Source organism: Myodes glareolus, chromosome 17 (genome assembly GCF_982192425.1).
Source record: "Myodes glareolus chromosome 17, mMyoGla1.1, whole genome shotgun sequence".
Lineage (NCBI taxonomy): Eukaryota > Metazoa > Chordata > Mammalia > Rodentia > Cricetidae > Myodes > Myodes glareolus.
The window spans coordinates 1,365,041-1,377,612 of NC_142042.1; the positions used below are offsets into that span (position 1 = coordinate 1,365,041).

General features: G+C 41.8%; 1 protein-coding gene across 7 annotated transcripts in view; it reads left to right on the forward strand.

The window, feature by feature from the left end:
* The window catches only part of Lrrc7 (leucine rich repeat containing 7), a 464,597-nt gene that overhangs the window by 410,309 nt on the left and 41,716 nt on the right, over window positions 1–12,572 (forward strand). For all 7 annotated transcript variants that reach the window (XM_087897454.1, XM_085677493.2, XM_048453499.3 and 4 more), the window contains one exon: window positions 8,281–8,373. In XM_087897454.1, coding sequence (XP_087753580.1) covers window positions 8,281–8,373 — 93 coding nt within the window. The remainder of the gene's footprint in view (window positions 1–8,280; window positions 8,374–12,572) is intronic.

Here is a 12,572-nt window from a genome sequence, read left to right on the forward strand (position 1 = left end):
AAAAGATTTTACCCGGTAGAAGCTTGAGGAGGAGACAACACAATCTAACACGTGCAACTAATACTTCTTACTTCATCATTTGGATTATTAGGCAAAGTTCTATGGCATTCTTCAGCCCTCACATGGCTTGTTAAGGTTCCATGCTGTTTTTTGCTTATCCAAAGCTTTACACAGGAGCCAACTATCTCTTCTACACACCGGCCAACATTAACTTCTTTCTCCAGCTTTTTCTCTGTATGTTGCTCAGAGCCATTTATCATGGGGATACTAGATGCATCAAGCATTGTCTCTTTGTTACATCTGCCTTGTATCAATCATTCTCAGAATCACAGAAGCTCAAGATAATTCTCTTTCGCTTTCCCTAATCCAGGCCACATGTTTGGTTTAATGTGTAACAAGCCAGGTAGGCTCCTAGAATCAGAAAATGATGTGCAGCTACTGACTCTTCAGAGTCTAAAAAGTTAATGAGGTTTAAATTATGTCCTAACAAAGGCTGTGTTCATATCTGACTCCACAAGAAAAGCGACCCTCACCCAGTTATCTGATTCAGCTATTCCAGTTACTACCTAAGTGGGCTGTTGTTGTTCTTCCCAAATCACGGCCTTATTACCACATGAACCTAGTTTACAATATTGTAATTGCTTCAGAGAAAGAATCTACGGTAGCTTTTCACTGTTTGGTTCCATAGCTTTGATAAACCTGATGCCTTCAGAGAGGTAGTGGTTTTTGTTGTTGTTGCTTTGTTTATAGGTGTGTTCTGTTTGTTTGTTTGGTTAGTTGGTTTGGTTTGGAGGGCTTGGTTTTTCAAGACAGGGTTTTGATTGTAGCTTAAGGACCTGTCCTGGAACTAGCTCTTGTAGACTAGGCTGGCCTCGAACTCACAGAGATCTGCCTGCCTCTTCCTCCCTAGTGCTGGGATTAAAGGCATGCGCTACCACCATCTGGCTCAGAGAGGTATTGTTAATGGATTTAAATCCAATCCATTGACTTCTTGGCTTTTTGCTTTGATCTTGGATTGAAACAGCACAGAATGCCAAGGTCGGAGCAACAGTAACTGTAATGGCTTCAAAGCCTTTAAACAAGTAGACCTGGTTCCAAAACACAGCCCTCTGCCCCATTACAGTCCTAGGAACTCTGCTGGCCATGTTCACTGTACATAATCCTGCTGGCCTTTACTGTGCAGTGCTGGGAAATGCAGATGGCTGGCCACTGTGAGTACCTCCTCCCCGCTCCTCCTGAGGTGACACGCCATCAAAAAGCCAACACTGCAGCAGTAACTAAACCACAAGACCGGCAAGCACCACAAAGCGGAGTGTGCCCCACCTGATCAGCGCAAGACTCACTCTGAACATGACTATTTCTACACTGCTTCTCCCCTGTTTCGCCTTCCATAACCTCTGTCCTTCCTCATGAAGTTCTGTCTTTAGAGAAGGATCACCAAGCCAGAGACTTAGAATCTGAGATTCTTTTTTTGTTTATTATAATGAGCCATGTGACCCTGGCCAAGTCAGTTACTCCTTTTAAGGTTCTGTGTTTTTTACTTTAAAATGGAAACAATACCACCTGTCAACAACTTTTGGATGGTTTTGGTAAAGAACAGGAGGTGGCTCAGTCCATATAGAATGAGGAAATATGAACACCTGAGTTCTAGTGATAGAACCCAAGCAAATTCTACACATGATTGTAACGGTGACTCTATTGTTGTGAAGACACACACACCATAACAATGGCAACTCTTCTAACAGAAAACATTAAACTGAGGTGACCTGCAGTTTCAGAGGGTCACTTCATTATCATCATAGTGAGACATGGTGGTATATACCCAGACATGGTTCTGAAGAAGTAGCTGAGAATTCTACATCCTGCAAGTAACAGGAAGTTGACTGTGACACTGGACAGTATGTTGAGCATAGGAAACTCAAAGCTTGCCCCACAGTGACACACTTCCTCCAACAAGGCCATACCTACTCCAACAGCCATACCTCTTAATAGTGCCACTCCCTTTGGGAGCCATTTTCTTTCAGACCACCACAGACACCCTTGTAATACCAGAGCTGGGGAGGGAGATTCCAGAGAATCCATCGTTCTCACTAGTTAAGATTCCTCATTGAGTTTCAGGTAGACCCTGAATAGTAAACCCTAAGGAATTACTCGCAAGATTAGCTAACTCCTTGCCACTATGTGCATGGACACACTTACATATGCACCCTGCACACACACGTTTCCCCCCACATATTCAGATTTGCCCCTAAAAGGCGGTGTGAGAGTTAAGTGACGGAGTCCTATGCAGTCAAACATAGGACTTCTCTGAGAGGGGAGAAGTAGAAAAGAGAAAGAATGGGCATAAAAGTTTTTAAGAATTAAAATGTTTGAAAGAAAGAAGATAATGGTTATCAATCCCAACCTTCTTTGTCTACGAAAAAGAAGCCAGAACTAGACATTGTTGGGCTTGTGTGAAATGCCACAGCATTTAAATGTCCCCAGTATTAGTTGCTCTTATCTCTTGTCTTCCCCGCCACAATATTGTGCATCAGGTGTGCTTAATCTCATCTGCATATTTGAAGCTGGTCTGGGGCTCTTCAGCAAACACTGACACCTTGGCCTCCTTCCCAGGTCAACTTATTCCATTCATCTACCTGTGACCTGGATAAAGGGAATTTTGTGGGCTCCTCATTGAGTCTACGCAGTACAGCCAAAGTTGAGAGTCACTGCTGAGGTAGTCTGCGAACCAGCAGAGCCCCAGCTGGGCAATGGACTGATGTCATCACTATCTAGAAGTCACACAAATTGAATATTTTTAAATAAACAGATAGCATCTTTTATCTTTCTTTATGCACACTTTTAATCCAAGGCATAATGTGTTTACATATGTAGAAGAGAAATACCCAAACAGCCATGGGAAGAAAAATTCAGGGCAATGCTAAGACCTCCCAAAACTCCTCAGGAATTCACCGGTACAGTTCAACTCACAGTTCTGTGAACAGGTTACCAGCGTCTGTGTTGTTGAATAAGGCTAAGAGTAACAAGGCTCCTCAACTATGGCAACACAGCAGCTTAGAAGTCAGCCTGGAATCAGGATCTGGTTTTTGTGAGTTTTTGTTTTCTGTGTTGTGACTTGAGGCACAATAAGATGTCTCTAAAAATGTCTGAGAGCCGGTGGAGGTGGTGGCGCACACCTTTAATCCCAGCACTCAAGAGGCAGATGCAGGCAAATCTCTGAGTTCAAGGCCAGGCTGATCTATGTAGTAAGGATACTCTAGGACACCCAGGACTACCCAGAGAAACCCTGTCTTGGGGAAATAAAAAATAAAGGTGTCTGAAAAAAATAACATACCTTTTAGTCATTTGGTACATGTTATCTTAATTAAATTGTCTTTTAATCTAAAAAAATATGAATTTTTCTTTTATTTTCTCACAGAGGGCAAGCAAACAAGGACTTATTGAGAACTACAAGAGAGTCCTGAAAATGTTTGCTCCTTATTTTTCTTATATATACTAATTGTATATATTAGCAGGGTTCAGACACAAACTTCACTAACCTAATATGGCTTTATCCCCTTCACCCTCCCAATACCCAGACTCTAGAAATCACTGTTTCATGTTCATGCTGATTGTTTTAGAGTCCCAAGATATGAAAGAAAAAAAAACCATGTTGTGCTCATCTTCCTGTGTCTGGTTTATTTCACTTAGCATGGGGTTGTCTAGTTCCACCCACCTTGCTGCAATGTCATGGTTCCATTCTGCAGCGCCCAGTAACATTCCACTGTGTGTAACTGTGAGTCTCCTACTTCCTTTGTCTTAACTCTGAGGTAAGCATGGGTGTGCAGGCTTCTCTCTGGTGTGATGGGTGCACTTCCTTGGGTTATATTCCAAGAAGTGGGACAGGGACAGCTAAATCAGAGGGCAGAGACTTCACTCTGATCTCTGTAATGCAATAAATTATATCCCCACACATGGCCCAAGAGCGTCTCTCTTCCTACCATGGTTTATTAGTTTGTTGTTGTTTATAGCCACTATTCTTATGAGAATGAGGTGGTACTTGTAGCTTTTGCAAAATCATATGTAGTTTAACAGGCTTTTCTAGCCTTTCTTCTTATGTCATTCTACATGATATAGCTTTCTTCAGCCAGTCCAACACCTAAAAACCTCCCCTGAAGTCTCACATGCACTTCCAGCAGCTGATAACAGAGCAGCCAAAGGAAAGAAAAGTCTGAGATCACCTTCTCTCAGGACTCAGTGTATCATGAAATCATTTTTCCAGGATAGCTCACGACCTTTCATCATGAGATGATTATACCTCTGCTTCTCTTGGCTAAGTACTGGAGTGACCCAGAATCCAGCCTTTCAATCCGCACCCCTCAATGACAGCATTCAGTCGTGGATGGTTCTCAACTCTTTATCCCCAGCCCTGGCCCTCCCTTCTGCACTCCAGCTGTCTGAACACACTGGCTGAGCTGTCTTCTTTTTCTCCACCTGAGTTTTCCGAGTGCTTGACAATCGTGGTTTAAAGAACTGTTAACTTTCTGCCCCTGCCTTTTCTCTTGCATCCCTCTCTATTTCCAGACATCCACATCCCATTTAAGGACCTTCTACTCATCATTTTGCGACCAAAAGTGTCTGGTTCTCCTTTCTCTCAATCCATCTCCAATCAAAACACCTCTATTAGGAACATCCTAAATTTCACACCTTCCTCACCGCTCACACCCCGACTCTGACTACTTCTGAGACTTCCTAAATCCTAAATGCTCTTTTTCCCCTGCACCTCACTCTGATCTGTTCTTCTTCCAGAATTATCTTTTCAGAATGATAGCCATACCATGTCACTCCTCAATTTAAAATGATTTATTGGTTTCCTTGATGCCTGGATAAGTTTTTTACAAAATAGTTTAATGTCTCCACGGGTCGAGCCCCTGCTCACACAATTACAGAATAGTATAACGTCCCTGTGGGTGTAGCCCCTAGTCACATTGCCTTCTCTGCCTTACTGAGTTGTCTTCCAATCATGATGATCTTGCTGTTTTTAATTACAATGTAGATATAATTTACATCCTAGAAACTTGAGTATTTAAAGTAGACAAGTTGTATACTAATATTTATATAGTTGGGTGTCCATCATTGAAACATAATTTTAGAACCTTCTCACTCTTCGAAAGGAAACCCTTAGCATTGACTTTCCATGCTCCCTCCCTTCAGTTCTAGATGATTGCTCACCAGCCTCATCTCTAAAAGCTGTCTCTTGTTGACACTGCATCTCTTGATGCTTGTCTTCACCTAGCCTTCTGTGTTCCAGGAGCAGATTTCTCTAAGACTTACTGTTCTAATTTCAGTGATATCTGAAACTAAAAACCCTAAAACGCAGTTCAGAAGTGTCCAGTCAAGCAGCATGCAGGGGACAGTCTCATAGTCCCACTGCTGACTGAGCTGATGCTGTGCTTTAGACAGACATTTCTTTTCGTCTCTTAAGAATACTGATTTTTACTAAATAAGTCATTTATTAATTTCTGGGCCTTTTGCAAAATCATTGCATCCCAGATCCTTTCAACCTCTCTTCCCTGTGAGGTTCTCTCTCTCCTCTTTGGGCCTCGACAGGCAGGTGACACACCTCACTACAAGAGAAGTTTTTCCTCCCACAGTTTTGAGGAGACCTCAGCCCCCTCTCTATCTGACACGCATGATCATCCTAGGAAATCACAAGCGAAGTCTGTTTGTCACGTTTGTGAAGCAAGTGTCACCTTTATTGTGTCTGTTGTTAAAAATGTATTGAGACAGCTCTTTCCAGACCTGGCACCAGCCGCTCTGGTTTTCCTTAGCTTTTCAGCACATTCTAGATTTTCAGTAATACAAACTGAATCTAATCAATTCCTTGACTGGAATCTACTTGGAAATTTTCTACGTAAAGGAAATTGGTGCTATAGTTCCCGGTTCTGTAGCGACCTGAGGGAAGTCAGTAAGCACACCATCCATGCTGTTTGTTTCCACACGAGATAGAACCAGATTTGTTGTTGTGCAGATACATGTGTGCGTGCCCATGTGTACATTCATGAGTGTGTATGTGTGTGAAATTTCATGTATGTGTGTGTGAGTGTGCATGTGTGAGTATGTGTGTGTCTGCGTACTTCATTGTACACAGTTCTGGGGTTTCACTACAGCATTTTCATATAAGAATATAATACACCTGCAGTATTTTCGTATCCTTAACCTCCCTTCCCCTTTTCCCACCTTGCCATGACCCCTCTTCTTCCTTTAGAGCAGTGGCTCTCAGTGGTCCTAGTGCTGCAACCCTTTAACACAGTTCCTCATGTCGTGGTGACCCCCAACCACAAAACTATTTTGTTGCTACTTCATAACTGTAGTTTTCTTACTATTATAAATAATAGTATAAATATCTGTGTTCTTTGATGGTCTTACATGACCCCTATGAAAGGATTGGTTGAATGCCCCAAAGGGGTCACAACCCACAGGTTAAGCACCTCTTCCTTAGAAGATTCTGCATCTACCTTCATTTCATATTACTTACATGACTTATGTGTCTCTATAAAACCTAGGATCCATAAAGGAGAGAAAATGTGCTATTAGGTTTTTTTAGACTGACTTAATTTGCTTAATTTGACATTTGAAAATGCGTGCATCTGTGAGCAAAGACAAAAGGAGAGATTTTAATTACATGGGATGCTTTCTTGTCATTTTCTAATTAATAAATAAAAGCCAAGAGGCAAAGTGCTACATAGAATAAAGCTACAATATTCCCTCCAGCTGCATCAGGCTATTCTGTGTTCAAACTCATAGGCTGCGAGGCATGTAAATTACAGACTATTATAAACTACCTTCGGCTACCCTGTGAAAACTAGTTTTAACAAGTCTAGATCAGTTGAAGGAGAAGTTGTAATTAGTGTATTTTTTTAGGTGACTGAAAAAGTACTCTTGGCAATTGCACTTACTCGTAATTTAGAAATTATTCCAGATGACTTGAAATTAGAAACCACAATAGTGGGTGAGTTTTGCTCTTGGGTTGCACGTGAACCCAAAGACAGTCAGATATATTCTAGGAACGAGAACAGCCCACTAAGCATGCTGCTACTAAGTAAGATTAGTTCATCCAAAGTCTGGTAACTCAGGTGCATGTTAAGTATGAAATGTGATTCATGTTTTCTTTGAACCATCTAAGAGGAGAGACTAGGCGTGTATTTAAAATAGAAGGATAGAAAGTGCTTTGGGCATATTCACATTTAACCCGGTTCAGAGGCTGAATGAGCGGTGGCCAGAGGCATAAGGTTGCTTAATCAGCCCACAGGTCAATCTCCCTTAGGAACTTTTTCTCTGTGTGTTTATTTAAATACAAAGCACATGCCAGTGTGGTTTTCATCATTTTTTTTGTCTTGACCTGTCAGTAAGCTCACTATTGCCCTCTGGAACCTCCGGGTTCCCCTGCTGCCAGTGCCTGTTCTGTACCTAACATTTGTGAGTCTCTTCTCTTCATTTAACCATGAAATGCTGCCTCTTAGTTCAAGATTGCCATCATCTGGGGACCCCCTGTCCCACCCTCAGCACAGAACTTCAGATCTCATCTGAGGTTGCTCAGGTCATCCTGCCGACTTCCTGTCTGTGAAAACTCTCGCAGTCAACATTAACAAAACATTTTGTTCCTCTTCACTGCAGCCGCAGCACACAGTAGACCATCCATCTCATGCTCATGTTCCCGGGATGGCCGATCAGAATGCCAGACCAAATTCCCCAACCCCTGAGACTGCCCAGTCTCTGTCTGGTGGACCACACTCTCTAACCTTGTGTCTGTTGAGGTTTGCCTTCTAGTCTTCCAGCTCCTGCCTCAGCAGCTGCTACAAAATTCAGTCCCCGTTTCCCTCAAACTAAAAACCCTAATAACCATACCACTACTGTAACACTAGCCGTAACACAACCATGCCTTCCAAGGGGTCCTCCCTGACTGTATTTAAATTGCTGTCTCTGCTTCCTCTCACTTGTCTGTATTTTTCCTAAGTAGTCTAGACATAGTCTAGACATGTGTGTCGTCTAGACATAGTCTAGACGTGTGTGTACAGTGGCAGATACTGTTTCACCTCCAGTGTGCTCATGAGGCCTGGGCTTCTAAAGGTAGCTCCTGACATATGGAGGCATAGAGAGACATTACCCCTTTGGTGGAGTTTATGTTGCTTACCCCAGATCAACATGGTCTCACTAAAAATATGAGTGAATTGTAAACTTTGTTTGAACTGTTTACTTGTAATGGCTACTTGGTTTGACTTTTCTTATCTTCTTTCTTAGTTCTGTGTGAGAATAGAAAAGAACCCTGGACTTGGATTCAGTATCAGCGGTGGAATTAGTGGGCAAGGAAATCCTTTCAAACCTTCTGACAAGGTAAGAAGTGAAGTCCTTGTTGACAATTTTAGTTTCAAAATGCTGCCTTCCACTGTTTGTTGTGCTGAGCTGATGAAGCTAACGATGAAGCCAGTCAGGGAAAAAAACACGTCTGTACAGGGAAAAACAAATCCAGCATAGTGCTTGCCAGAAACGGAGTAGGAGGGACAAATAGCCTATTTGAAAAGAAAGGGGTTTGGGGTACCATTCTCATATTTGGTTTTCATGGAGTTATTTTTTGCCTCTTTATTTTGACTTTACAGTTGTATGTGGTAAAGAAATCTATCAAAGCAATTTTTTTATAAGAGAAATGTTCCAAAGACTTATTTGTGAACTGCTCACTTGTTGTTTAGGAAAAGGTTTTCTTATAGTGACAAAATGGTCCCACTTTGACTGGGTGTTTGGCCAGCCAGCAGCTGACCCTGACCTACAAAACTTGTTGGGTGTTCAGGCCAGCCAGCAGCTGACCCTGATCTACCAGACTTGCAGGTAGTTTCATTAACAGAAATTTTGGAAATGAAAAATCACAGAAAACAAAATTTATAAGAAAATTAAAGTTGCATTAGCAGAAGAATCAGACCCCCATCTCGTTGGATAAATAAGTACTCTTCCTAGTTCCATTTGGACCCCTGTCTCCCAGCAGGCCAACCTGACCCCAGGATGAACCATCTACCCTTCTACCTTGAGCTATGTAGCCTGCCCTACTACCTCAACAATCTTATATTGAAACCAATGTGGATGAATTCATTGACAACTAAAACGATCTACCTTTGGTCTCACCAAACAGAACTGCCTTAAGTGACATCAGGTCTAGACTTTTCAATTCACTGTTACTATAAAAGTATCTCGCAGAACACTTTCTGAAAATAAAATCTAAAGTACTAACTTTGCAAGCCTGTAGTCCGGAGTTCGGATTCTCAACACCCACATAAAAGCCAGTAGGCATCACAGCTAGCCTGTAATCCCCAATGCAAGAGGCAAAGACAAGTTCACCTAGAGCAAACTGCTACTGGGAGCTGAATTTGAAAACTCTTGGTTCAAGGGTGAGACCCTGAGTCAGTACATAAAGTGAGGTGATCGAGGAAGAAACCCAAAGTCAACCAGCCTAACAGGCACACATACACAAATGCGGCCCACACACAAGAAACATACACACAACAAACACACACACACACACACACACACAAACTAACTGCTCCTATATGGCTATTTCTAAAGTCTGAAACAGGACCTGAAGGTTGGGATAGAATTCGTGACATGGTGATGTATATCAGGAAAGGTGTGTAACAGTTTCCAGTCACTGTAAGTGAAAGGACCCATGGCCAGCAAGCTGTAGCAGCTACCTCCATGAAGGCCTGAACATGAGCAGTAGTACAGCATTGAAGACACTGGTCCACCTGTATTTACATTTTTGATATGATGCTGACTTATAAAGTTAAAGTAGTTGACTTTCTAGTTGGGACAACCTCTTCTTTAATTTGATAAATTAACAATAAAAGTTCAAATTATCAGATACATGTATGATGCATTATTTAAACTCCGTGCCCTCATGTCTTATTCATCTTGATCCTCTCTTTTTAATTCTTTTTTTGGTGTGTAGTTGTTATATAAAGAGATAAATTTTGATATCACTCTCTCTCCTGGTTCCCCTTTCCACCCTGTTAGTTTCCTTATTCTTCCCAAATACTCCCTTTCAATTTTTGTATCATACACATTATGTGTATGAAAAACATATAACTTGAAGTTATACATATGAGAAAGCATGTACATGTTTGTCTTTCTGACTCTTATTCCTTTAATTATGTGATCTCCAGTTCCATCCACTTTCCTGCAAATGAGATGATTTAATTCTTTACAGCTGAATAAATAAATCTCTATTATGGGGGTGGGGAGAGATCTGTCTATCATCTGTCAATGGACAACTGGGCTGGTTCACAACGTTACTGTGAAAAATGCCACAGAGAATATACGCGTGCAAATATCTCTGTGTTGTGCTAATGTTCCTTCAGATGTAGTTCCAGGCGTGATACAGCTGGGTCATGAGCTAGCTCTGTTTTGGGTTTTGTTTTTTAGCGGAATCTCTATCTTGACTTTCCTGGTGCATTCGTTGCTGAGGGGATGTTTAATTTTCAGGTCTTTGTAAATGTGGCTATGAAACCTCTGTCAGAGGTGTTGGCAAAGACTTGCTCTGCTCTGTAGGATGTCTCCTCTCACTTGAGATTGCCTCCCCTGTGAAGAAGCTTTAAATTTCGTGTGATATCACTTGTCATTCCTCAGTTCCGACTCCTATGTGATTGAAGCCCTACCCAGAAGGACCTCACCTGTGTCTATCGGAAGAGTTTCCACTGTGTTCCCACTATCTGTTTCAAAGTTTCAGTTCTTACATTAAGGTCTTTGATCCACTTTCAATTTATTTCTGTGCATAGTGAAAGATAACAGGCCTATTTTCACATTCTGTGTGTGATGCCCAGTTAACTCAGCACCATTTATTACAGAGGTCTTTTCCCCAGTGGACTTTCTGGCATCTTTGACAGTAGCTGTGTGGCTGACCACTCTTCTTGCCTTTGGCCTCATATCCTTTCCCTGAGTGGACTCCCTGACCATCCTTCGGGTGGCTGCCATTCAAGAGATGCACTCCTCTCCTTTCTTTCGGCAGAGAAAATTTTTCACTCTGCTTTTGGAAGATAGACAATAATGGTTTTTTTTTTTTTTTTTTGGATTTTTCGAGACAGGGTTTCTCTGTAGTTTTTGGTGCCTGTCCTGGAACTAGCTCTTGTAGACCAGGCTGGCCTCGAACTCACAGGGATTCGCCTGCCTCTGCCTCCCGAGTGCTGGGATTAAAGGCGTGTGCCACCACCGCCCGGCTGACAATAATGTTTTTAAATTAAGAATAAACTCATTACTGTATAGGGTGTTAGAATAATGTTTCATTTCTGCTGTTTCCAAGTGCGAAACCTGAGAACTCAGCCTTCAGCATCATTTCCTTCCACCACAGTGACTACAAAACTCTAATGCGCATTCATTTAATTATTGTTTGGGTGGCTTTACTGAGACGCAACTGTGTCTGTGATCTTATAACTCTTTTGGTTAAATGTCGCAGAGAGAGAGTTTGTATTGTTTCATGTGGCTGGTGAAGGATTCTTCCTTGAAAGTACATTTCTTTGCCTGATTACACTGCAAACCATTTTGCAGCCTAAATCATGCATCTCTGTTCTTGCAGAACTGATAGGAGTAACCAGAATTTCAAATCTACAGAACATTGTTCAAGTTAGCAATACTTTACTTGGAAATCTAAACTTGTGATAGATTCCTGATTAACAATATTCAAATGGTCTAAAGATGTCGACGCCAACAATTTACACAGGAATTTAGCCTGCTCCCTGGGGGAGAATTCCTCATCTGCATCACCTGGTTTCCCTTCCTTAGCCTCATGCTCCATGCTGATAGAGACTGCACATGACTCAGAATAAAACCTAGGGCTTGTGGGGAAGACATGGATAAAGTGTTTGTCTTGAAATCACAAGGACCTAAGTTCATGTCCCAGAATGCACATCTTCAAAGCTGGGCTCAGCAGCACATTTTTCTAATCCCAACACTGGGGAAGGAGAGGCAGACAGAAACCCAGAGCTTATAGCCAGTTACCGTAGCTAATTTGGAAGCTGCAGGCCATGAAAGGCCCCATCTCAACAAAAGATGGTGGGCTGCATGAGGAATGAATGACATCTGAGGTAGTCTAGCCTTCATGCACACATCCACACATATGTATTTCATATGTACATAATGCTCAAACATGCATATACATACATACATACACACTCGGGGGGAGTACTTATCATTACCTCTGAAAACGAATAGTGAATGGATGAAAATATACTAACGTTCTCTTTTCTACCATGTTGAAAAAGAAATTACCTTTTCATTAGTGGACTAATTCACAGCTGGAGAAGAAAGGTACCAAATTAAGTAGCAATTTAAATTCAACAGATACTGCCTTTGTCTGAAGTAGACATGTCATAGAGACCCTAGTCTGCAGGGTAATGCATGCTCCCTTCCAGTGAACAAGTCATGCATTAGCTATATTCCTGGATATAGACTGTATTGCTAAGTTTGTTGTTCATGGAGCTTTGAACTTTTGACTGCTGAGAATCTTTGACCATCTTGAAGTCTTGAAGGCACTGAGGAGTTTGTATGCTACAGTT